At 38.5% G+C, this 27,097-nt stretch overlaps 1 protein-coding gene across 1 annotated transcript; it reads left to right on the forward strand.

Annotated features, from left to right (window-relative positions):
- Positions 1–65: 65 nt before the first annotated feature.
- LOC121427424 (polyhomeotic-like protein 2) lies at positions 66–21,724 on the forward strand. The gene is made up of 5 exons (XM_041623814.1): positions 66–151; positions 12,843–14,669; positions 15,701–15,779; positions 18,142–18,419; positions 19,957–21,724. The coding sequence occupies exons 2-5, from the start codon at positions 12,858–12,860 to the stop codon at positions 20,365–20,367; spliced, it is 2,580 nt and encodes an 859-aa protein (XP_041479748.1). The 5' UTR covers positions 66–151; positions 12,843–12,857; the 3' UTR covers positions 20,368–21,724.
- Positions 21,725–27,097: the final 5,373 nt, after the last annotated feature.

Raw genomic sequence — 27,097 nt, forward strand, 5'->3', positions numbered from 1 at the left:
TTAGTAAGACCCATGAGCTGGCGCTCTTGCTGCAAAAGAGCACGATCGCAGTGTTTTTGTGGAGTAGAGCAGAGGTTACACTGAGCTTCAATAACGATGTGAATTCCCTGTTCATAATGCTGTCAAAATTCCAGTTCTTGCTATAACTTTGGTAAGTTGGATACGTTTTCTGCTGTTATGCTGTGTAACATATAACTTAAGGGTGTGAGATTCGTTGGGATACCGTGATTTAGAAATCTATTTGGTTGTAAATGTGGTGTCTTTGTCGCGGCTTCGCGTCTTTCAGTTACTTAAGTTCCATTTTATCTAACCCAGGCCCAGGGAACTCCCGCCCGCGTATAGCGGGCGGGAGCCCAGGACCTTACGTGTAGTGTAAGGCATACTCACCTGACAAGCGTGAAGTATGGTCAAAATAATTCTCCGAATAAATAGTTAAAACAGAAATCAAGCACTTACCACGATTATATGGATGAAGGTCTAACGAGTGGCAGTTTCCTGATATCTGGGCACAAACTGGAACCTCCAAAAAACGAAAAGTTCTCTCCTACCCCACTCATGACCACTCCTAGTACCAATGAGGTCCAAACATTACATGTATGGACCTCATAGGCGACATCAGTGCTAAAATTGGGTTAGAGATTTATGTGGATCTAAATTTATTGTAATTTCAACAAAAGTACTAGCTAAATTTGAGGCTTTTGTTGAAATTTTGCTTTAATGATACATTAATGCTTCAATAAGTAACAAAAAATTGAAAGAAATGAAGGGGAACTTACATTTTGACGACTTTTTCCTGATTTTCTTGGCAGTTGTCCTTCACTTCTGACTCTCGATCGGACCTGATATGCAGATCACGTATACGCGTTCTCGTCAGGTGATCGGTCGGTTATTCTTTTCGCCAGATGTTGATAATTATATATTTCATAACGCAGCGTTCATCGCAAATTTAGCTGAAAGAGATTGAAGTTGAACAGCGCAAGCTTTAATTTATTCAGAAATAACGTTTGATTGCACAAGTTTCGCCTCGGACATTTAGGATCATTTGGTCCCATATTGGCGTAACTACGGGGGGGGGTGTCCCTACCACCGTCCACACCGGGCGTCCACAAGCCAGCAATTATCTTTTTTCTCTTTTTTTAACCAAAATGCTTCCCCCCAGAAAAAAAGAACCAGGGTTAAAGAGAAAGACAATTATGATAGAGGAACACAAAATACTTTATTTTTTCAGCTTTTAATGCATCGACTTATAATCAAATATTAAATGGGGCTTAGAACATTTTTTTAAAAAGTCAATTAATAAAAATATTCCGCTCTTCGGGATTTGAGCTTTCATGAAATATCCGATCTTTTTCATGATTACCGAAAATACTTCAAATGTCAAAAAAAAAATTATCGGTGTAGTAGCTGATACCTTGCGCCCGCCTTAATTATTTTAATGTTGAGATACTTTGCTTTAATTTAATGAATTCCTAAAAGCATTAATTCTCAGATCATTTGTCGCAATCGAATGATTCGATTGGTAAGCTAGTTGTATAATTATTATGATTCATGAATTGTTTAAAATGTGTCTCTCTATCAGTTTTGAATATTTAAAAAAATGTCAGCTCGTGCTTTTTGCTCGCAATATTTTGATTAGTAAGAAATTCTTGTGTATGCGAGTTTGATACATAAATAACTAGAGAGAGAGGGGGGGGGGGTGTCCCTCAGCTACTTGTCCTTGCTTATTCCAATTTTTTTTATTATGCTCGTGTTGTGAGTATTTCAAAGTCTTTTCTTTTTCTCACCCTTTTTATTGTCTCGGAGCTTCCCTCTATTTCTTTGCTACGATGTATAGCCCATCTTACTTGTTTCATTTTTTTATGTTCTCATTTCATTGAAAACATAATTATTAAACTGACGTAGAAGACTTTACAACAAAATTTTGATATTGTTTTTTCTTGTTTGTTTGGCTTTCTTTTTTCTTCTCCTCAGTCCTTTTTCTAATTAGTTTCCCTTTCCTTATTTTATATTATTTCATTTCATGAGGCATCCGCCAACTTATATACAACAACAAACGTTAGAGGCGGATATCCAGTAAGGGGGCGTGGTGGTGTGCCCTCTAAAAAGAGGAAAATAGGAAGGAAAAAAAGCAGGATTTATCTTGGTGAAGATGATAGTGGTGGTGATGGTGGCGGTGATGATGATGATGATGATGATAATAATGATGGTGGTAGTGGTGATAAAGATGAGAATGAAGTTGGTGACGATGATATGATGATGATGTAATTTTGTCTTTAAAAAAATAATAGTGCAAAGGCGAAATCATTTAAAGTTTATTATGAAAATAGCAGAAAAAAATAATTTGAAAAATTGTACGTATGCGTATGGAAAATCTATCCCCCACCAAAAAAGAAAAAAAGTGAGATTTTGTTTTGTTATTTGTGACGGCGTAGGCCTATGCGAACAGCTGTGTGATATAATTATGGTAAAAAAAGTAAATGAAATGCCAAGAAATACATGATAATGACTTTTATTGTACATTCAGTATATCAGTAGATAAATTCATACTCGTTCCAAAAAAAGAAGAAAGTGGGTATATTATGGACCATTAAAAATGGGCAGTTGCTCTATATATTATATTACATAGAATATATAGAGCAACTGCTCGTGTGTAGCGGTAAGTTATTCACCTGATCTACATAATTCATGCGGCGCACGGCGCGTGCGCAATGTTTAATAATTATTGTTGTGAATACAATGAATGTCATCAAAAACATAATAACACAGATCAAATAGTGCCAGCTCGACGCGCAAAATGAGAAAAAAATATATATTTTCTGCCCTGATAATTTGATAACCCTAACCTAACCCAATTTCTAAGTATTTTTATCATAAACAGGATAACTATATACAATGATTGAAATTAACTTTATATTCTTTTGCGAACAAAATGAATATGAAAGACAGCTTTTTGATAAAGAACACAGTTTTAGAGCGTTAGAGCGCGATTTATACCTACAACCGCTAACATAGGCGGATCCAGGGGGGCCGAGGGGCCCGGGCCCCCCTATTGGCGGAGCAAAAAAAGAAAAAAAAAGAAAGGAAAAAAGAAAAGGAAGGGAAAAGAGAGGAAAAAAGAAGAAAGGCAAACATAAGAGGAGGAACATGATTAAATGAAATAACATTAGGGGAAGACTCTGAAAATAATTTTTTTTTTAAATCTATTTGTTAGGATAAAAAATTTTCGCTCGCGCTTCGCGCCTTATTGTCTTTTAGGGTATTTGCATATCTTGCTCAATATGGAGCTTGAAAAATCAAACTTTGAAGTCATTATACAAAACATATTTCAGCTGGGAAATTGAACTTTCATTATTTTGTTTCATTTACAAATTGATTTTTAAAAAGTGCTCTGTAAAAATGTCTGTGATATCATCTGAACATTATCATTTTCTGCTTGCGCTGCGCGCTCGCAAAATTTGAATTTTCAGGTACGTATTATTTTCCTGTATTCCATAAAGTTCTCAAAAAGTTCCCTATTCAGGTCAGATTGTTAAAACGTATCAGCTAGCGCCGCACGCTATAGCATTTGGATTAGTCGGTTATGTATATCCCAATATTAATTCTAAATCAAACTAATTTGATGACAGTTTATCAAAAACTTCGACTCGCGATTTCTGCTCGCATTGATAGATATATAATGCCTCTTATGCATAATTACAAAGTGCTTTAAATGTCCAGTTTTCAGGCCATAAAATTAACACATTTCGCGCTCCCATGCGAGAGAAATAGGAAGATGGTCATCAATTTCATATGATGACATAATGCCCTCATAGCATGTTCCGGTCCTATGTAAAAACTCAAAGTAATAAAAATAAAATACATCAGCTCTTTTTTAACTGTGATCCATCACAATTCACAATTTTCCCACAAAGTGTTTGCATTACAGAGCTTAAATTCACCCTTTGTTATATCATATATTTTTAGCTCGCGCTTTGCGCTCTCTTTATTGATTTTCATGATAAGAAAGTTACTTAGAATACCCAAATTCTAGGTCGAAATCTAAAACACACGTTAATTCAGATACGCAGATTGTTCTCTATTTAAATCATTATCCAGTTTCAGATCACAATATCAAAAAGTGTCTGCTCGCGGATAAATAACTTATCCTTTTCATGATAAAACATGAATAGTGCGTCCAGAATCTTTCCCCATAATTTTGTTTACCCATCACATTTCTCCTATTTTCTCCTCCCTTTTATTTTCCATTAATTTTTCTTTCGTTCACTTTTTTTCTGTCGCCTTTCCCCTTCTAAGTTCTTTTTTTTTTCTCGTCTCACCGCTTTTCCTCATCCCCAGCCCTCGATCGACGCCCGTGCAGATTCGCAAACAATATCAAGAGTATATGTCTACTTGCAAGGGCGGAAATCTCTCCCCAAAGGTAGGGGGACCAGGGGCTGGAAAATTTGACAAGCAAAAAACAAACAAAAAAAGAAGGTTTATCACCCTCTAAAGAAGGTCATCTTGACCAAAAGAAATTTGACAAGCAAACAAGCAAAAAAAAGGGGGCATGCCAAAAGTAAGATCGTCTCTTCCAAAATACATTTCGAATTTGAACGACATGACCAAAAATAGTAGGGGGACATTTCATAATGTGCCCCCTACTATTTTGGGTGAGGGGACATGTCCCCCGGCCCTGGGGTTTGCGCCCATGTGGGTGGGGGTGTTGCGCCTCCCTATCGGGATCATATCACAGCGAGTATACACTCTTCCATATTGGAAGAGTGTTTACTCGCTGAGATTTCGATCTCACACATAATTTTATAAAAAAAATAGAACAGCTACGCCTTGAACACAGGCCAAAATGCCTAACGATTTCTCCGCGGCATTAACAACTCTCGTAAAGGGCGCTCCATTTATAAATAACGTTGCATGAACAGCTCTCTATGGCGACGAAATTTACCGCGGAATTGCAGCCAGCAGCGTGGGAAATTGGCAGAAAATTCAAGAAGAGAACCGGTGAGTACCGATTTAACAGTATTCATGTATTAATTAATATTTATTTAATCATAAGAATAATTTTTTTTACGGAAAGAAAGCTTAGTTCTAAGCTAGGGCGGCCCAAATGCGCGTGAGTGGAGTCCCAGTTTCTTAACACGGGTAAGTATTGCGGTGTCGCCTAGAGTGCTCATGACATGGTTTCACTTTCAAATCGTCTCATGTGTGAAGGATTCATATGCACCTGGTGCACGCGAATCTTTCACACCCTTTTTACTAAAATAACTATGACTTTACATCGTAGCTAAGCATTATATTTATTCTATGACACTTACCGAACCATATGGATCGTTTGTTGAATTCTCTTTGCTGTTGTTTTTAATAAAATAAGAGCATTTTTCGTGATCTTCACGTAGATGCCTCTTGATCAGCGTTGATTATCAACTTTTGCCTAAAGAGGGCGCGCGATATTATTTCACAGAGTTATTTCAAAGCCGGCAGGCACTTAAGAACCAAGTTTGAAAGGATACTCGTAAAATTATCACTCTCGCCGATGAATATTCATTAGATCGTGGTCGTGCGTGTTCAATACACACTGAGTGCATGCATGCAGAGAGTTTGTATTGAACACGCACGACCACGATCTAATGAATATTCATCGCGAGAGTGACGTAATTTTACGAGTGTCCTTTCAAACTTGGTTCTTAAGTGCCTACCGTACCTACCTTTGTTTACGGTGTTGCAAGCTAGCTGCATTCTAGGCGATCAGCATTATTTTCTTGCTCGTTCAATCCACTTTCATCATCATCTTGTCAAAAGATGGCGTACTTTACCAATAAGTATATACATGAGATGCAACCTGTTGATTTTTGGTACAATTTCCTATTATGCGCTGACGACTTGAATTGAGAATGTTCGATACGAAAAATTGCTTTTCGATTGTTGTTTGCGTACTTTCCACCGCAGTATTAAGGACGGATCGAAGGGAGTATCCTGGTTGAGACTTGGAGGTAAGCGATAAAAACACTTTTATTAATAATTTCCAATTCATTTAAAAAAAAAAACTTAAGTGATTAAAACAAAATTCCAAAGTGGAGAAATACTGAAATGTTTGGCGTTTTTCATTTCCTCACATTCGTGTGATGAATGAAAACGTCAAAGTCCACTATGAAACCACATGCGTTGTGCGAGGTTAGTATTACTAACCTCGCATGTTGTGTGAGTGCTCCTACCCCAGCCCTAGACAGCTGGCAGCCGTCTGTTTCGAGGAGTCTTTTAACATTTTTTTTTAATTTCTCCTCGTACACAGACGGCTCGCTATCGTGCACGCACCATTAGGGGACTTGCAATGCAAAATCCCCCCGTCGGGGCTCTTCAATTTTTGTCTTTAATGAATAAAAAAATTGACAATTATTGTGACCAAAATGCAAATTAATATTCCCTCTTGGCATTAATTGCCCAAAAACGGAGAAAAATCAAGTTAAAAGGAACAAAAACAGTGACTTACCTCGGCTGTCACGCAAATTCACTTCCCCGTTTTGTCCGATCTTACATGTAAGTACATAAACATATGGCCATTGAGTCCCTGTACAGATCGCGCTAGAACTTCGGTCTCTGTATTTGGTGAGTGAAGCCAACGGAGTTCAGCTGAACAACCAACATAACAGAGACCGAAGCTTTTGGTCTACCCCAGCCCCAGCCAGGCCCAGTCACGATCGGCCATTTTGTTACGATTCATAACCAAAATGGCCGATCGAGACGGGGGTAGAAGGAGAGAACTTTTCGGTTTTTTTTGAGGTTCCAGTTTGTGCCAAGATGTCAGGAAACTGCCACTCGTTAGACCTTCATCAGTAGACGCGCACGGCCAATATGGGAGACTCTCTCCAATGAATAGGGGAGACAATCTCCCACATTGGACTTGGAGACGTCGAGACTTGGTTTGCAAAAGGACAAAAGAAACAACACCAACAAAAGCATGATTTTTTTCCACCCAAAATTTTGTCTCACTGAGGTCAGAAGCCCATTTGTTCTGTGTGTGGTTGACAACAAAAATCCTTATCAAAACAAAAGTAGACGGTGAATTTATAAAGTAGACGGTGAAAAGGGGTAATTTTTCATGAGGAATCTGCTTATCACATTTTTATTTGCCGCCGAGGGAATCCTTTTGCCGCAAATTCAAACAAAGGAAATTTGTCTCCAAAACTGGAGACTGTCTCTGAAATTGGATACCCAAATTCTTCACAAAAGTCTCTGATATAGGAGATAATCTCCCACATTGGAGACAGTCTCCAATATTGGCCGTGCACCTCTACTGTTCATCCATATAATCGTGGTAAGTGCTTGATTTCTGTTTTAACTATTTATTTGGAGAATTATTTTGACCATACTTCACGCTTGTCGGGTGAGTATGCCAAATTACACGTAAGGTCTAGATAAAATGTAACCCAGGGAACTCCCGCCCGCTATGCAGGCGTGAGTTCCCTTGGTAACATTTTATCTAGATCAAGGAATATCGAATGCTACATAGGCAGAGCCTATGGTTAACCACCCCGCAACTTTCCCAATCCACATTCATCATGGCTCTGCCATTATTGATTGACCTACCCTACCCCGCATCGTGGCAAAATGTGTGTTCTGTAGACTTAGCGTTAGGCCTATGGCTATGCTATGGTATGGTAGGCCTAGTGGATTGTATTACCGGCCCGTACCAAATATTTTTTATGAATTCAATTATATCAGACACATTCAGTAGAGGCGCACGGCCAATATTTGCCAATGTGGGAGACTGTCTCCCAAGCGGCATGAGACAGATTATCTACAAATCAATATCACTATCAGAGTCGTTTGTTTTGTAAATTATTTGGGTATCCAATTTCAGAGACAATCTCCATAATCGTTCATATCAATGTAATGATTGTGGGTATTAAGGGAAAGACAAGAAAGTTTGGGAGACCAATTTCCTTTGTTTGCAAAAGGATTGGCAGCAAATTAAGAATTTGATTGGCAGATTCCTCATGATAAATTACCCCTTTTCACCATTTTTATAAGGATTTTTGTTGTCATCCACACACAGAACAAATGGGCTTCTGACCTCAGTGAGACAAAATTTTGGATGGGAAAAATTACACTTTTGTTGGTGTTGTTTCGTGTGTTCTTTTTGCAAGTCAAGTCTCCAATATGGGAGATTATCTCCCCTATTGGAGTCTCCATATTGGCCGTGCGCCTCTACTGACATTTGGCCTGGTCGTCGATGGCCATGGGTTAATTTAAGCCCTGCTTACTAACTTACTGTTCTAAAAATAAAATTGTACTACTAGGGCCTAAGTAAGAGTTCGAAGCTAAGTTGCGTGTACTCTCACGTATTGCGAGGTATAGTCTAGACTGTATTAGTCTTGAGGACGCAATGTGATGGCTTCTAATATAATGAAATATACCATACTTCTTCATCATTGATGTCTTGACACTCTCCCCATACAGGCATAGGAGAATGACCAAAAACAAAGATGGATTTCCCTAGGAAATCCATCTTTTGAAACAAAAATCATGTGAATTTTATTGATTTTACACCTTCCTACGCCTAGTGCATAGGAAGGTTTTAAAAATTATAAATACAATAGCGTCGACCCTTGAACCACTTATAGGGACAGTGATTTTCCGTTTCAAAAAATGGCCTTTTCCGTTTCAGAAAATCACAAATTCCGTTTCAGCACGTCAGAAAACGGAAATTCCGTTTCCCCATAGACGTTGTACACACGGAAAAGTGACAATTCCGTTTACACATTGAATAGCAAAATCAAAGCGCATACACTCGCTCTGGCCAAAATTTGTATCTGCTACTGTACCAACAACACAATAGAATCCGTTCTAATCGGATCTATGCTGGTGTATTTAATGATTTTTCAAACTGATTTAGCATGCATACATCCTCACCTTTCACATAATTAGCATTATTTTACGGTGAAATTAAATTTCATCAATAATTTGGGGGTTTTTTGGACATCGTTATCATCAGTCAACGACTTTCGCCAATCCGCCATCTTGGATTTTAAGACCACGATATCGTGCTGTTACATCTTCAAACGTAGAGGGCAGCAACACACGACCGTGCAGTTGAGCGATCTGAAGCGATGTGAAGCTCAACCCGGCCGGCCGAGTACGATCGCGGGGTATTATCGAGTGTGCTGATGTCGAGAGCAATCACGATGTGTGAATTGTCATGATTGTAGCGAAGTGAGATCGTGTTTTCTGGGGTTTTGTGGCCATTTAATATTCTCATTTTGTTGTTATTTTGGAGTAATTTCTGTTGCTATTCTGTGTATTTTGAGGGAAAATACGTTTTCCGTGATTTTCCGTTTGAAATGCCACTTTCCGTTTCAAAAGGCCTTTTCCGTGAATTCCGTCCGTTTTCCGCGATCGCGGAAAATCACTGTCCCTACACTTACGTATGACGTACTTGTGGCTAGCAATGTTGTTTTGACGACAAATTTATAGATGAAAATTATTATTTTCATATACTTTAATTAATTACGTATTTTTAAATATTTGACATATTGATGGTAATTATTTATAATTACATAATAAATTTTAGTATTTGTGAAATCATAATTTTCATCTCTAAATTTTTTGTCAAAACGGCATTGCTAATCGGAAGTAAGTCATACATAAGCGGTTCAAGGGTCGAAACTAATGTATTTCCGTTGTTTACATGTGGATCGGGTGAGTGATCTACGCGGCATCAGTTATAGGTGAGAAACCTTCATTTTTTTACATTTTTGTCTCACCTGCGACGCAAAGTGAGACTATAGGCGCCGCTTTTCCGACGGCGGCGGCGTCAACATCAAATCTTAACCTGAGGTTAAGTTTTTGAAATGACGTCATAGCTTAGAAAGTATATGGACCTAGTTAATAAAAACTTGGCCATAAGGTTAATCAAGTATTACTGAACATCCTATTAGAGTTTCATGTCACATGACCAAGGTCAAAGGTCATTTAGGGTCAATGAACTTAGACCATGTTGGAGGATTCAACATTGAAATCTTAACCTGAGGTTAAGTTTTTGAAATGTCATCATAACTTAGAAAATATGTGGACCTAGTTCATGAAACTTGGACATAAGGTTAATCAAGTATCACTGAACATCCTGCATGAGTTTCACGTCACATGACCAAGGTCAAAGGTCATTTAGGGTCAATGAACTTTGGCCGAATTGGGGATATCTGTTGAATTCCCATCATAACTTTGAAAGTTTATGGATCTGATTCATGAAACTTGGACATGATAGTAATCAAGCATCACTGAAAATTTTGTGCAAGTTTCAGGTCTCATGATTAAGGTCAAAGGTCATTTAGGGTCAATGAACTTTGGCCGAATCGGGGGTATCTGTTGAATTACCATCATAACTTTGAAAGTTTATTGGTCTAGTACATTAAACTTGGACATTAGAGTAATCAAGTATCACTGAACATCCTGTGCGCGTTTCAGGTCACATGACCAAGGTCAAAGGTCAATGAACTTTGGCCGAATTGGGTGTATCTGTTGAATTACCATCATAACTTTGAAAGTTTATGGATCTGATTCATGAAACTTGTACATAAGAGTAATCAAGTATCACTGAACATCCTGTTCAAGTTTCAGGTCACATGATTAAGGTCAAAGGTCATGTAAGGTCAATGAACTTTGGCCATGTTGGGGTTTTTTGTTGAATAACCATCATATCTCTGTAAGTTTATTGGTCTAGTTCATAAAAAGTGGACATAAGAGTAACCATGTATCACTGAACATCTTGTGCGAGTTAGAGTAGTATTCAAAGTCAGCACTGCTGCTATATTGAACCGCGTGATGCAGGTGAGACGGCCAGAGGCATTCCACTTGTTATATAATAGTTTCTAAAACCTTCCTATGCACTAGTGCGTAGGAAGGTGTAAAAATCAGTAAAATTCGCATGATTTTTGTTTCAAAAGATGGATTTCCTAGGGAGATCCATCTTTGTTTTTGCCATTCTCGATCTCCTATGCCTGTCTGGAAAGAATGTCACGACGTCAATGATGAAGAAGTATATTTCGTTATATTAAAAGTCATCATTGTGTCCTCAAAACTAAGAGTATACAGGCTATACTAATCTCGCACCACCTACCTGTTAACGTAATGGATTTTAGAGTTGTCAGTTAGCATCGCTTCATAACACGAATGATGTTAGCTGAAACTCATTCTGCTACTCATCAGAGCTTTTTCTGGTGAAATGTGTTCCATTTTCAATTTTTAACATATTTTTATATTATAAAAAGGACATAAAAAAGAGCAAAATCGCCTATCTCGGACTGGAAAGTGGCTTTGCTTGTCTCTTCCACGGAAATAAAGGGGAGGTCATTGGTTGTGCTATTACAATTCACAACCTTAATTCAGCTGAAGTGTCGGTATTTTTGTTTGATTGTTTGATCAAATAGAGACACCAATAAATGCAATAACGTCAAAAACATCCTTTTTATATTATTTTTGCTGACGATAATACATTTTGGAAAAATTTCAACAAGGTGACAAATTAAACAAAAAATATAGAAAATTCTGCGTACCTTGAACAAAGCCCTGCAAGTGCTACTGTTTGTCAATTAATGTTCCGCTGAAGTCTTTACAGTAAAAAGACACTTTGCTGACTTCGCGTAACGCTTTCCATTGATTTACGTGTAAGATAGTTTTTGTGCCTAGTCTTTCCCTTTTAGTGTCCTTGATATGAAGATAAATTGCGCGCCCTGTTAAGCTCATTAGACAAAAAATTTGGGAAATCGCAAGCTCGCTCCGTATTTTGTCAACGAAAAAAAAAAATTGAAACTTAAATGACGCTTTTTGAGGAATATTCAAAATTATGAGAAATTGACTTCACATCGTACGGTAAGTTTCGTAGGATGACTTAATTCTGTAAATCCTGTCATAAATTTGCAGGAGTTTGTTGCAATTTTCCATGCTCTGTACCTTCAATATTCCTGTACACGGCGGCAGTAATGCACCCATGGGTGGGTTGCGTGCAAATTTTTTTAAATGGCTATTTGAAATTGATTGTCAGGACTTGATACACGACCTGTCTCGACACATAACAACTTGGTATAATAGTGTACAAAAAATAAATTGTCTTACGAGGATCTAGCAAAAACTAGTTTGTAATGAAGAGATATAAAATTGCAACTTATTTCATTTCCTATACCCGAGGCTTGCCGAGGGTATAGACTCGTAAATTTGATATAAAGTTGCTCTAAGGGAAAAAGTTTACTATTTCATCTCTCTTCATTGCCCATTTGCTGGATCAAATAAAGGCATTGTGTATGGTATTTGTTTTATATCCATTCTATAACTTATAGCCTATCAATTTCATCTAAATGTAGATATGTAATCATTCTGGAAAAACTCAAATTAGGCCTACATGTAGCTAGTTGGGTCACTTCGTAGGTCCTAGCTCCTAAGCTAATGCTAGCCGGTGCCAGTTCTTGTGGAAACTCTGCGGCGTCTACCTGTCTCCAGTTACTGAGAAGTCAAGATGTAGAGTTCAGGATTACTGGCAAATATTACTATCAAATATTTTCACTCATAAGATGTTAGCAGTTCACCTTACCTTATTATTTTATGCTTTTTTTTAACTCCTCATGAAATTTCCTCTACTTTGTATGGATAGGGTAAAATAATTTTAAAGTTATGACCATTTTAGATTTGGGTGACGTAAAAACAAATGGAGCCAGTTCAATACGCAGGGCTGGATGCAAAGTGCAGCTTACGATATTAAAGAGGTGCATGCAATGGCACTAAGACATCTACTGGCCCAGATGATCAACAGCTTTTATATTACATGTGTCAAAAATAACATTATTTTTTCTTCTTTCCAGATTTATTCATCAAGTATGGCTAATCCTCAAGCAAATCCACAAGATCTTTCCTCAGGGAGATCAACACCCAGTCCAGTCAACCTGCTCTTTCCAATTCCCATGACAACAACAGCAGACATTCCATTTGCTGTGGCATCACCACTCAACACCATGCCTCAGGTTCCAGCCACAACAGTTCCCGCTACAACGGTTGCACCTACAATGATTGCACCATCCCCTACAATGAACGCCGGTCTTGTAGAAGGGCCACTGTCTGCTCCTAATCACAAAGCTGTACCCCCTCCTCCAGCTTCTCCTGCTGGGATCCATGTGCCTCAGAGGATGACGCCTTCCCCACAGACTTCTGTCGCAAATGCTCGGAGCTCACCAGGGGGCGCTCCTTCAAAAGAGGGCCCAAAAGATGCAGAAGGTCAAAGGGTTATTGTGACAACCAGGACTCCCATATTTGTGAGGTCATATAGCCATGCTCAGACCACTCAGTCAAGCCCTAATACACCAACTGCTCCAAGGATGACTGCGGCCGCAATCAGACCTACACCGACTGGCCATGTCATGCCAACTACTGCTGGAATGGTCCAGCAGGTTCGACCAATAAGCAGTCAGGTGAAACCAACGAGGGGACATCCAAGACCAGGGCCAGGAGGCACAGGACGTGGGAACCATGGGAACAAAGTAAGAGTGTTGTCTAATGGACCAAATAGAATTTCCAATCCTCAGGTCCTGGCTCAGAACAGGGCACAGATCCTTGCCCGTGCTAGATCACCAGGTGGCTTGGTCATTAGGGAGCACACTCCACCTTCCAGAAGTCCACCTCATGCTATCAGAGGGCAGCAACCGCGAATCAGGATACCCATGTCCGGAGCAGGCAGGGGCGTCTCGGGATCACACTCTCCAGTTTTGATCACAGGTACACAAATCAGAGCTCCTTTCTTTCAACGTGGAGGAACTTTATTGGCATATCAGCCAGGAAATCCTAGATTACAAGCTGCCCTTGGTGGAAATCATTTAGCGGGGCAATGTGTTGCCATGACAAGCTCAGGACAATTTGTTGTGCAGCAACAAACCAAAATGTCTCCAGGAAATGGGCAAATGAGTCCAAGGCATGTTACCAACCAAGTAAGACATGGATTGGTTTCTCCTAACAGAGCAAGGATGCCTTCAACGATGCCCAACCCTTCCTCACACTCCCATCACAAGCCAATTCTCCCTTCTCCTGCTCGGACTGCAGGGAGTCACCAGCTCTTGACAGTAGCAAACCCTCAGCAGCATCCCCACCAGGCCCATCGTCCTACTGCTCAGATTAGAGCACATCTCCCTCGTATCTCACCCCGCCCCGTGCAGGGACCTGTCCAAGCGCATTCTCACCACTCAGTGAGCGACTCCTCCCTTCACTCAACTCCAGACGTCACTCCAATGAACCTGGTGACGTCTCCCAAAGGCTCACCTCAAATCCACCCAGTCGACATGTCGGCAAAGTCCAGTCAAAGTCCCAGCTCCACAACCATTCCAACACAGTCCCACCTTCCTGTACCTTCACACCACCTTATGAAGTCTGAAGGCAGCGACAGTGACACCTCCTCCAAAAATGGGCGCTTCAGGGTCACTTCCTCAGCAACGGCACTTTCCTCTACCAATCCATCTACGGATCCTGTACTGTTAAGTGGCCAACAGGAACCAGTAGAGGGCCAACAGCCTGTACCTGACATCATAGAGCACAGGCCAGAAGTTCATGTACCGAGAGAAATCCCCAGAGCCATTGTCAAGCCTCAAATTCTGACCCATGTCATCGATGGTTTCATCATTGAAGAATCCAAGGAACCATTTCCGGTAGGTACATGTACAATCGAAGCTGTGTTAGTGGCCTCCTGTCTATAGTGACCACTAAAACAGATTCTTATACATGTATGTGTGTATAAAGCAGCCACCTGTCTACTAAGGCCACATTTCAGATTTCCCTTGGGTGGTCACTATAAAAGGGTTTCTCTGTATATCCATTAGATAGGATCTGGATGGTGTTTCATAATGCATTAGTAGAAATTCCATTTGTTAGTGTACAATCAGGAGGGTGTTTCACAAAGATTTAAGTATGACTTAGAGTCGCACTTAAATACCGGTTTGCGTACAGTATGAAAGGCTTGACCGCATTGGTCAGATCGTCTCAAGAGGACGCGCACTAATGCGTATCTATCAATAAGATCGCGCGTTGCATATCTTGTACGCGTCGGCATTTAAGTGCGACTTAAGTCATACTTAAATCTTTGTGAAACACCCCCCAGGGCTACTAGCAATTAGCCTACATGTTGATAATCCAGCAATCATTACGTTTTGGCAACTTCTTTCCCAGTTGACTGCAAGCAAATGCAATTAAAACTTTTACAAAGCTAACTATGAATATCAAATTGGAGTGATACTCAATAAGTTCAATATTATCGAAGATGCATCAATCAGATATAGTTGATAGAGTTTTGGCAAATTGTGTTCTAGTCTACCCCAAATCATGCACGTTACATGATGGTGTATTTTACTGCAAGATGTGTTTAGATTTCCATAGTTTTGACATTTTATCCTGTTTGTGTGTTATCATGGAGGGGGTGGTTGTACAAAGTCTTCTAGTGTTGTCACTATGTAGCTTTGTGGAGGATGGGCTCAGAAAATTTTGAAGAAGCGGGTGCTAATTTCTATGTGACTGATAGTTTTTTTTCTCACTAGGCAGTAATTGGATGTAACTTCTTAAGGCTTCCATGGTGAAGAAATAATCAGTGTAGATGTTTCATGTTACACTATCTATATTTGTAAGCATGTGTTAGTCCTAAAAAGTAATTGCATCTTCTTTTTTTTCTTTTTTTTACAAATTCCAGGTAACCTCTGGCATTCCTGCAGAAATTAATACAACATATAAGACAAACGCACCAGAACAACAGAAACTTAAGAGACCTGGTAAGTTGTCCTCATCCTGAGGTGATATCGTTGACGGGCTAGCAGAAGAGCGGGAGGTTGGGCGTGACTTGCAGACATTGTAAGGGTGATATCTCAAGCATGTGCTATGCAAAATGTACAGTGCGCCCCTTTCTGCATGATCAAAAGGAATGGTGTGTTTGTAACTCAAAAAGCCGTTCTGCTAGCCATGCAAGGATGTATATATTTCATTCCCAGGTTTTCATGCATAAACCCAAAAGGCCCAAATTCACAAAGTTGGTTTGAAAACCCACGGTTAAGTCCATGGAATATGCAGATTTCCTGTATAAATTGCGCTTATTTTACCACGTGTATTAAAACTTTCCAATGCCGATGCACGCTTTTGTCACAGCGCGCCAAGTTGACGCCTGTTGCCATGGTTATCCACGCTATTTTATTCACAAGTCCACTGTTAATTAATGAGCCCACTCTTCAAACAGTGAACTCGTGAATAAAGTAGCGTAACTAACCATGGTAACAGGCGTCAATTTGTCACACTGACAAAGCGCGCATCAGCATTGGAATTTTTTATACACGCACCCAATACATGCTATATGAAGCGTAATTTACACAGGAAATCTGCGAAAAACCATGGATTCAACCATGGGTTTTCAAAACCACCTTCGTGAATTCGGGCTAAAGGGGTGTGTATGTACTATACCACGTAACCAATGATGTGTGGAGATTGTATCTTCCTGTCGCCCTAATATATATATTACATATGTCATGTAGATTTGAATCAGTGATAGGTCAATACGCCATCACTTGACCATGGCTGCGAGGATCGCATTTGTTATATTCTAGGTTTTGACGTCACCTCAGGGAATATACCGCGTTGTATTTTCAATTGCGGCGTTATACTTATATCCACTAAGGTGACGTCACTCGCTGCATACAAGTTGCGCAACAAGGTAGTTGATGTACGCGCTAGTGTTAACGCGTTGATTGCATGAAGAACGCCCTTAATGTATTTTTAAAAAAAAACTATTCTGACGTAGATGGATCAGAGCATTAGCAAGAATTTCGGGTTTGAGCCAGATGATAAATACAATTTCTGATGGCGAATCCACATATACTATATAATATAACAGATATTGCCTGGTCTATCGTTTTAATAAATTACATTTCAACTCCCCTCCGAAGCTATATTTTTCCCTCGGGATAATATTTTCCCTTGGGAAAAATATAACTCCGTCGGGGAGAGGAAATGTTATATTCAAACTCTAGGTAGGCAGTATCTGTATACAATTGCACGATATATTACAGAGATGTTCAGGGGCTATATAGAGATCGTACAGTTGAATGAACATTCAAATTGCAGTCTGTGAAAATGCTATGTGCATTGGACTTATGAAATTTTTATCAAACTTTGTTTTTTACAAAACCATAATTGCAAAGCCAATGGAGAGCCAGTAGTATCTTGTGATAATTGTACAGTCAGAGTTAAGGAGTCGGTACTGTAAGGAAGATAGAATAAGTTTTAATACAGTGTAGCTCCATTGAGCCACTGTAGACCAAATATAATCTACACATAGGCCTGTATTCTGAAGTCAGGTTTAACTCAAACGATGGTCTAACTCTGTGCTAAAATTATGGGAAGCCAAACGTTTCAAAAATTTTGTTAAACATTGAATGCTTCACATGTTAACTGTGCTCTTTACTAATTCTTTATTGGTGAAGACAACTGTCATACTTGTCCTTCCCAGGCAGTTAATAGTGTTTTTGGAGTCAAATGAGCTGATACAATGAACCTGTGCTGTTATAGATCTTTGTGACAATAGGCTTTCCATAGTTAAACCACAACTTAAAACCAGAGTTTAAATTAAACCTGACTTCAGAATATGGGCCATTGTGTTGGGCCATTGAGTTAGAGTTAATCTTTATTTTGAAGGAGCATATCATTAAGAGGTTTTTGGTGGTGTTCACTGACAACTTTGCTCTAGGCCAATCAGATACCAGGATTTCTAGTAGCTTATAACATCTGTTTGGTGAAAACCACTGACAAAACTCTTCATGAAATGTGCCTTTGCTCTGAGTCTTATAAACAGAGCTGCCAAGTAGTACGGATTTTCAGTATTTAGTATTGAAAAATGAGAAGAATACTGATGGTTTCATGCAAAATACTGATTTCTCAAGTTTCAGTTTATGTGTTGTCCTATGGTATTTCTTTGAAAATACAGATTTCCTCGCCAAAATACTGATTTTCAGCTTTAAAAATACTGAAATGTTCCTGTTCAGGTAGGCAGCTCTGTATTAATCCTAATCACTTAATCATTTAAACAATAATTTGTATTTTCAAGTGATATACTTTGTTTTATAACACGTTGTATTTTCTCCTAAAAAGCCCCTGAGCCATTGGAGGCAGGTGGCATGCTGCGATGCGAGTTCTGTGGCAAGGTGGACTCTCCTCGCAAGTTTAAGCGCTCCAAACGGTTCTGCTCGATGGCCTGTGCCAAGCGCTACAACGTGGGCTGCTCCAAGAGGCTCGGGCTGTTTTCACCGAGACAGCCGGAGAAACCTGAGAAGACGAAGCACAGACTGAAGCTACAACTCAAAGCTAAACCCCTGAAGGGACAGAGAGGAAAACATGGCAGACTCACGTATAATGTAGCACAACCTTGGGTAAGAATAGCATGAATGTGTAGACCTTATGCATATGACATTATAATCTCATAGCGCCCTCCCTCACAGCGCCCTCCCTCACAGGATATAGGAATGTGTGTATAAGAAGTTGTCAGATATATGACAGCTGGAGAGCACCAGTGCATGTAAGGAATTGTCTTCAGCCTTTAAGATGGAAGCGCAATGATGTCAATGCATAAGGCTTGATGATAATGATCTGTTTGTATGATATATATACAAATTATGTCAATGTTCTGGTCAACAGTGGATTAGTAGGTAATGATATCCAATTGAACGCATCAGGACACGTTTGGCAGTGATATGTAAGCATGTCGGTATTATTAACAATTGTCCAATATATCTGTACACGCATAATGGAAAATCCCAAGCACTGTGGTCTTTAGGTTTTGACTCTCACCGAGTGCCAAAATTGGGAAATTTTATATACAGTCCGACCTCTCTTATCCGGACACGTTGGGACCAGCACCAATCCGGATAAGGGATTATCTGGATCTGGGAGACCCAATATTTAATACACGCAGCTGCCTCCGCGATAGTAGCTGCACTTCATTTATTTAGTTGGCGTACACAGACAGTATTCACTGCAGTGTCAGTGCAAATTATAGGCTGTATTTTTACGGAAATGAAATCGCTTGGTGGCCAAAACTCTTTGCATAGTTAACTTGCTGAAATGATTGAGGTATACATTGAGCATACCTTGAAAGAAAGAGAATGACTTGATGAAACTAACTTAGAAAATTGGATCATCGTGGCGGGTATCTCAGCTTCGCAAAGTCAGCCATTTTTAGACTGTAGGCTCAAACATGACAGATGGCGCCGTCCGTACTGCTAGTGCTAGCTAGCGAGGTATGTGTTGATATTTTCCTGGAAAAAAAAGAGTTCTCTAACGTGATAAAATAGTTGCGCTGTGCCCTGATTTACTGGAAAATTATCCTGTCTAAGTTCTTTTGGTGATTTGGGTAAGATATGTTCATAAAACATAATGTGGTTGTAGGTAGATTATGTTGAAAAATGTATGTAATCAAAGAGAGTTTGCATAGCAACTTTTAGTTTAGATTGAAATCTCATATCCCTACATGTACATACTAGACTGAAAAAAAATCTCAGCGAGTGTGTATCTGGATAATAGAGAGATCCGGATAAGGGGAGGCCGGATAAGAGAGGTTAGACTGTACCTTCTGACTCTCGCCTTGTAATCAGAGGGTTGTATGTTCGAATCCCACCATAACCTAGCATCCTTTGGCAAGGCGTTAATCCACACTGTGCCACTCTCCACCCAGGTGTTAAATGGGTACCCGGTAGGATGTGAAAGCCTATATGTAGTATGCCTAGCAATTGAGTCTTGGAACTCTTGTTGGAATGCTCCCCAGGGAGTGGAGAAGGTGCATACATTGTATGCGGGCATGCACGGATCCGATGACCGGGGTAATAATATGTCTGTAAAGCGCGACGTCGTTCCGATGTATTAAGCACTATATAAATGCTGAAATATTATTTTTATTATTATTTTCCACAGAGCAAAGGAGGCCAGCATGAGAATGAATCACAGCTACCTCAAGAGACGAGCAGCAGTAGCAGCTCCAGCTCTGCCCCATCGGAAGACATGGAACACCCGTCCTCCCCATCTCCCAACGTTGTCCTGTCATCCCCAAGCCGCAGCGAGCAGAGCTTCCAGTACTCTGACGAGAGCGACGACCTGCCTCCGGGGGTCGGGCGCAACCCGAGCTCATGGTCGGTGGAGAACGTCGCGGTGTTTATCCGGTCGCTGCCGGGGTGCGCGGGCTACGCCGACGAGTTCCAATCACAGGAGATTGACGGGCAAGCCCTGATGCTGCTGAAGGAAGATCATTTGATGACAGCTCTGAATATGAAGCTTGGCCCTGCTCTCAAGATCATTAACAAGATAAATACTTTGAAAGAAAAATGATGACATCATTATATTGGCAATGGAATTGTTGATTGTGAATATTATTAATGTTTTATAAGGGGGTTCCTATGAGCCATTTTGGTCAGGATAAAAGTTACAAAAGTTATCAGAAGACAAGGAGAAGTTGATATGAAGAATGTTCATTTGATGACCAACCTATATCAAGCTTGGTAGGTTGGCACTGCCCTTCCCCACCCTACAGATCATCAACAAGATCAATGCTTTGAAAAAGGAGTAATATATCCTAATGCAGAAATTGGGATGTTTGATTATAATTATAATGTAATATTGATATAAATTCAACTTTTGCTCTTCACACACTGGAAAATTTACCTCAAACTTTATGACTTCCATTGAAGCCCATATCAATGATGGTACCCAGCCTGACATAACTGATCTAATGATGAAAGATTGCTGCATTCAACAAGGAAATTTCTCCCAACCATGAAGGGGAGGACTTTATAAATGGATACAAGCTTCCAAATGTCTATGACCTGGGGGTGTTTTCACAAAGATATAAGTATGATTTAAGAGTTGCACTTGAATGCTGATGCTTTTATGATATGTAACATGCAATGTTAGTGTGCGTCGTCTTAGCATGATCTAACCAATGCAGTTGTGCCTTTTACAATGCATGCAACTAGGTATTTAAGTGGGACTCTAAGTCATAATAATATTTTTGTGAAACACCCCTCTGATCGTTTTTCGTTACATCATTAAGGTCAGGGTCCCTTAACACAAAGGTTAGCGATTGATCGTATGCTTGATTTACATGATTGATTGCACAATATAGACAATGCAATCAAATCATAGAGATATGTTCTTCGATGAAGATGGCTAGTCTTTGTGTTATGAGCCCTAGATCGGGTGTGATTGCAGTGGACAGTTCATCAATGGTGGGTAAATTGCTCAAGCATTAGAACAATTTATGGAAATCTAACAATGCTGATGATATTTCATGATATTAGATTGGTGCTAAAAATTGAGTAAACCCCTCCAGAAAATGTACTCTACATGCTGAGTGGTAAACAGAGACAACAACACTACATTGTTCGGCCAGCCCAGGGAAATAAACTTTACTGAATGCAATATTTTATCGCCTGACTTCACAATCAAATATCTATGATATGGCAGAACTGGGGCCCGTTGCAGAAAGAGTTGCAATCAATTGCAACTCTAAAATCACGCGCAACTAGATTTTCAGCCAATCAACAGCGTGCATTTGAGACTTGCGATTGAGTTTTTGGCTTGCGTTTAAATGCAACTCTTTCTGCAACAGGCCCAGAACACTTGAAATGTGTTCATTTTCCTGTGGGTTCACTAACTTTTTAACACCACTGTATAGGTTGGGTAGGTAGGTATTTAAGTGGGTGAATGGTCGACTCACTAGTCCCCTATCATCGCAGGGATGATAGGGGATAGACATGACTTTTTAGTGCAGCCCTCATGAACTGACTGTTTATTGGAAAGACGGAAAGGATTCACGTTTTCACATGAAGATTTGGGATTAGTATTCTACCTAGACTCTTGTGTTTTACCAAGTGAGTTGTATGGATTGTTGCGGGATCGAATTGCTGACTGTAGAATCTATTTGATCATTTCTTTTTCATACATTCAGGTTCATTCATTATCATTACTAGTATTTCTTTTGATTGTTTATTATTCATTTAATTTGATTTTTGATTAGGTTGGCTGAAATCCTGAAGATCTTGATACCATATAATTTTTAGGATCATCTTATTTGTAAAGAGTTAAGTAAGTCTAAAGTCGTACTTGGCACCAATGACAATGCACTCTTGATATTTATCATGTAGGGGAAGGCGGGGTAAGTTGAGCATAGGGGCAAGTTGAGCCACCAGCCCCAGGCCAATAATGAATGAGTCAGACATTGTGGTGGTGTCATGTATTGATGACCCATAGCATAACCCCTAACCCCACCATATTGTTTTCAACTTTGAAACAAAAAGTAGTTTTTTAGAGGGAAAAATATGAATTTCAGCCAAAAAAGTAAAAAAGAGTGTGAAATAGATAAGTGCTTTATAAACACACACGTCTTTAAATATAATCAAGACATGATAACAGCATTATTAGTCCAGGTATGGATCTTCATTCTTGTCATAGTCTTTTATATGATGGATGCATATTAAATGTGTGGATACAAAATTATCGCACTAAGTTCGGACTGGGGTAAGTTGAGCCAAACAGCATGGGGCAAGTTGAGCCATGGTAATTCCTATGGTAATGTATCTTAAAAAACAAACCATAAAAATTGATTGAAATGCTGGCTGAAAGGAGCAAATTTACATGACTGCTCTTTTCCTTTTAAAGGATGTTAGTATTTATAGAGAATTAGCAAGTGAAAAGACTTTAAACCAAAAATTGACATGCTGGTTCTCCCCTCATACATTTTGTACATAATTTTTGTGGCTCAACTTACCCCAGAAGGTGGCTCAAACTTACCCCATATATGGGGCAAGTTGAGCCATTTGACATCGTTTTTTTCAAAGGTCACGATGACTTTCAGTGTGGGGATAGAAAGTTATATTTAGGTGGAAAATATTTCAGAAGAATTAAATTTCAAGGCAAGGTACTTATTTCGACAAGATTATTAATCATATCAATTCTAACATGCAAAAAGCAAAAACTGTCACAACTTACCCCGCCTTCCCCTACTGTTGTTGATCCTTACGTCACCTGGTCATGATGTCACCAATGAAAGCATGTTAACATATAAGTTATAAAGCGCATGCTCCTTACAATTTTATTGGGGTTTTCTGCCAATTCAAAGGTAAAAGACAGAAGTTGCAGCAAACAATTATTTCATGAGAAAGTGTTTTAAATCAAGGTTAATTGTCAAAATATTATCATACAGCTAGATCCGGTACATTAATGTAGACTTATCTTTGTAAAATCATGAAATCTTAGCTGAAAATCGATTATTTTGATGATCACTAACACAGAAAAGCATATGTGGGACAGTGTATTGATATTGCTTCGAAAAACAACCGACATTTAATGAAATCTTATTTTGCTAATTTCTCAGCAATTACGCATTTTCTTTCAGGCTATTTGGCACATATTTTTCATTTTTACATACAAACATTTTGGTGGTAATTTCATTGGATTCTGTTCGAACTCTTCTCAAGATCACATGACCACAACTGGTGTTTAAAAAGTATATAGGAAGGCAGGGAACTTGAGACAGGCTTACAATTTCTAGAAATGCTGTTAATATGATCACATCTGAACATTTTGCTATGGATTGACTTGTTGAATTTAAACCATGCACCAAAAATTGTAGAAAATGAACTTTTAAACCTTTTTTGTAATATATATTTATGATACATGTACATCATCATCTGTGGAATATGATACATGTGTATCTTTATACATAAGCTCTTTTTGTTATTTGGATTTCCATATGTGTATACCTTTCATGTTACTCATTGTGTGTACTGTTCATGTCTCTTAATGTAGTATCATGTTATTTTTTCATTAAGGTATCAAATACCAAAGCATATATGTATCTTAGATATCTATGTTCTTTATTTTCAAGACTGTTGCTGCAGTAGAGATATTAGAGTAGTACTAATTGTCTTATGTGTATATTAGTGTTGGCTTAGTTAAAGTCTTTTTATTCTCTTCAATCTTTGTATTCATTTTACTCTTTGTCATTTTACTTTCATGTGATATGAACAGCAATGTTTTATTCTTTTCATTGCTAAAACATTCACAATTCATTTGAAAAAAAATCTAATGTTAAGAGTGAATTATCAAGTTGAATTTTTTTAATTACATGTTTTGGGGCACTGATATTTATTTCATGTAAAAGCACACTCATGCACAAGAGACTTTAATATTAGTGGTTAAGACCAACCAATTAAAGGTGATATGAATTATTAATGAAAAAGTCAAAGATGCATACAAGCACTTAAAAAAAATGAAATGGGATGTAAAATGAGAGAGCTATGACATCTTGAAAATTTCACTGTTCTAAAAATATTTATATTCACAAACATGGATGGTATTTAATACCCTTATTTCTTTTGTAGTTCATCTTTAGAAGTGCATGTACTCGATGAGTCGCTTCAATAATTGCAATTCAACACTATTGTGGAGGAATCAAACTTGTTTTAACATGGTTAAACAGGGGCCACGGAAATGGGGGTGGGGGAGGGCTGGGTGGGGTTACAGCCTCCCCCCTCTTTTTCCCAAAACGTGAACAAAAACATAAAAGATTACCATCTGATTGTGATTTTTTATCCAAATTAATCAAATGAACACTGTCCGTGATGATACAACCACACGGGTGAAACCATCTTTAGACGGTTACACTTCGTTATTCCGAAGGTTCGTAATTCCAAACACACGTAAATTGCCTATACCTCAATGCTCGTTAATCCAAAAACGAAATGAGGTTCGTAATTCCGAAGGTTCGTTAGTCCGAAAACGAACGGAACAACGAACCTTATTTCGCTTTCGGATTAACGAACCTTGGGAATATCCGAACCTTCGGAATAACGAAGCTTCGGAATTACGAATGTATACGCTTTAGACAGAGACAAGTTATTACATTATTAACAATGACATATCATCGGTCATTCTGGAGTCAGTTTCGTTGGTGTGACTGGGCTTGATTTGGAAAGGTTGTTTATTGTATTTTCATTAATAAGTCTACAATATAATAATATATTCATTATCTTTATTCAAATCAATCAAATTACCGTAACTCTGAACATAGAAGTGTGTAAAAGAAACCCAGGTCCATGACACATTAGCAAAACAAAATGGATAATTGCCACTTGGTCTTCATCTATTTCGTCTAACTTTCCGTTTGGTCTCAATTTCCTTGGTTTGTTAAACCCTAGTTTCTGTACATCCACTACGTCCGCTAATGATTTGATGTAAATGACACTTGGCAGATTTACCGTTTTGTCTAATTTCCATAAAGGCTATATCCATTTCTTAAATTATCTGCTTCGTCTAAAACCACTAAATCTGTATAATTAGACAAACTGTTAAATCAAATTTTCTTTTGAAAAAGTTTTAAATAATACAAAAACTTAGGTAAACTAAGTGGAAATTAGACCGTCTGGACATCCGACTCAATGACGGTTTAATAGAAGAAGTGAGAGTATGACCAATTGATGGTTGACCAAATGGCATTGAGACGAACATTTGTAATAAACTAAGTGGGTTTAGAAATGTTGGTGATATATGATTTGAGAGAAGACAATCTCCTAGTAGACCAAGTATACAAACTAATAAAAAAGGAAATATATCATTGGCATGATATATGGGAATAACCAGAATAAAATATGTATCCTCAAATTCTAATGAATTCGCACTGCACTCAGAAATTAATGCACGGGAGGGACTACACTGTTAGAAAATTTATCCTTAAAATAAAAGAAGTTCCTGCAGCAGAGTCTCGAGAACACCTGTAATCTTAACAGATTGCGTAATCTTACAGGAAATTGGTATTTGGTGTATGGCATCTTACAAATTTCCTTGAATTCACCTTTTTAAACAGACCTGTTCTGTTAAATTGCAGGAAAAAATCATGTTTTATGAATTTACAGAATGATTCTGTAATTGCTTTCTGCAAAATCTTCTTTTATTTCTCTGTAAAATCACGGGTTTTTTAACAGTGTATGCACAAAATCAATGTTTGGCATTGAATATTTCTGTTTTTGTTTCCATGGGATAGGTTCATCTGAAGAACTACTTTCCTTTTTCTTTCTTTCATGTTTGAATTCTAATGAATTGTTTCATTAAACATGGAATCATTGATCATTCTCCATATATATGTTCAAATATCACAAAAGTTTGTATTTTGTAATTAACATGCACTGACCATTAGTTGTACATTTTTTCAATTCAAAGTATTATTGCTGTACAAATATTTAATGCTGAATGATGTTGACCTTTGATGCGTTTCTGTGTACTTGTCGTGAATTATGTAGATAATCATCGTCCTTTGATAAAACAATCTCCTGTTCCTTGTAAAGGAGCACATGTATCATATTTGTGGCCAAAAATAAAAGGAAACCATTTGTACAAGTCATGCTTATGAGAAGTTGTTATGATATGATATGTGATAGATTATAAAAATAAACTAAGTATATAGGGCCCCCTTACGGCCTACCCCATCTCGACCACCAACAACAATTATTTTCTCAAGCATTTGTAAAAGTATTTTTTTTCTCTCATCTTCCTGAAGGGCAAGTCCACCCCAAGAAGAACTAAACATGCATAACACTGAAATTGTCATCAAAAGGAGATTCAAAATAAAACATTTCTGACACTGTGGCCTGTATTCTCAAGAGGTTTCAGTTTATTGTACCATGGTACACAACTGTGGACTTTGCAGATTTATTTCATTAACTTGCTTCATTCTAAGCGCACTTTGCCGAAAGCTCGCATTTAATTGGATTGAACATTGTGTACGCGACTACGCGATGAAATAAGCGTAATTACGTTAAAAAAATTTGCATAGTCCTTGGTTTTGTACCATGGTATAATTGAAACCTCTGAGAATAGGGGCCCATTAAGGTATGCTTATTTCTTCCGAAACAGTTACTTGTACAGCCAGGCTTTAATGTAAATTAATGGGAAAAATATGTCAGTCACTCTTGTATCTTCTTAAATGTTTGTGATGTCCAATATTTAGATTATCAAAGTTTCGGCTATGAAGAGGTCTTCTAACAGTGTTGATATCCATTATATT

Source organism: Lytechinus variegatus, chromosome 14 (assembly GCF_018143015.1).
Source record: "Lytechinus variegatus isolate NC3 chromosome 14, Lvar_3.0, whole genome shotgun sequence".
Lineage (NCBI taxonomy): Eukaryota > Metazoa > Echinodermata > Echinoidea > Temnopleuroida > Toxopneustidae > Lytechinus > Lytechinus variegatus.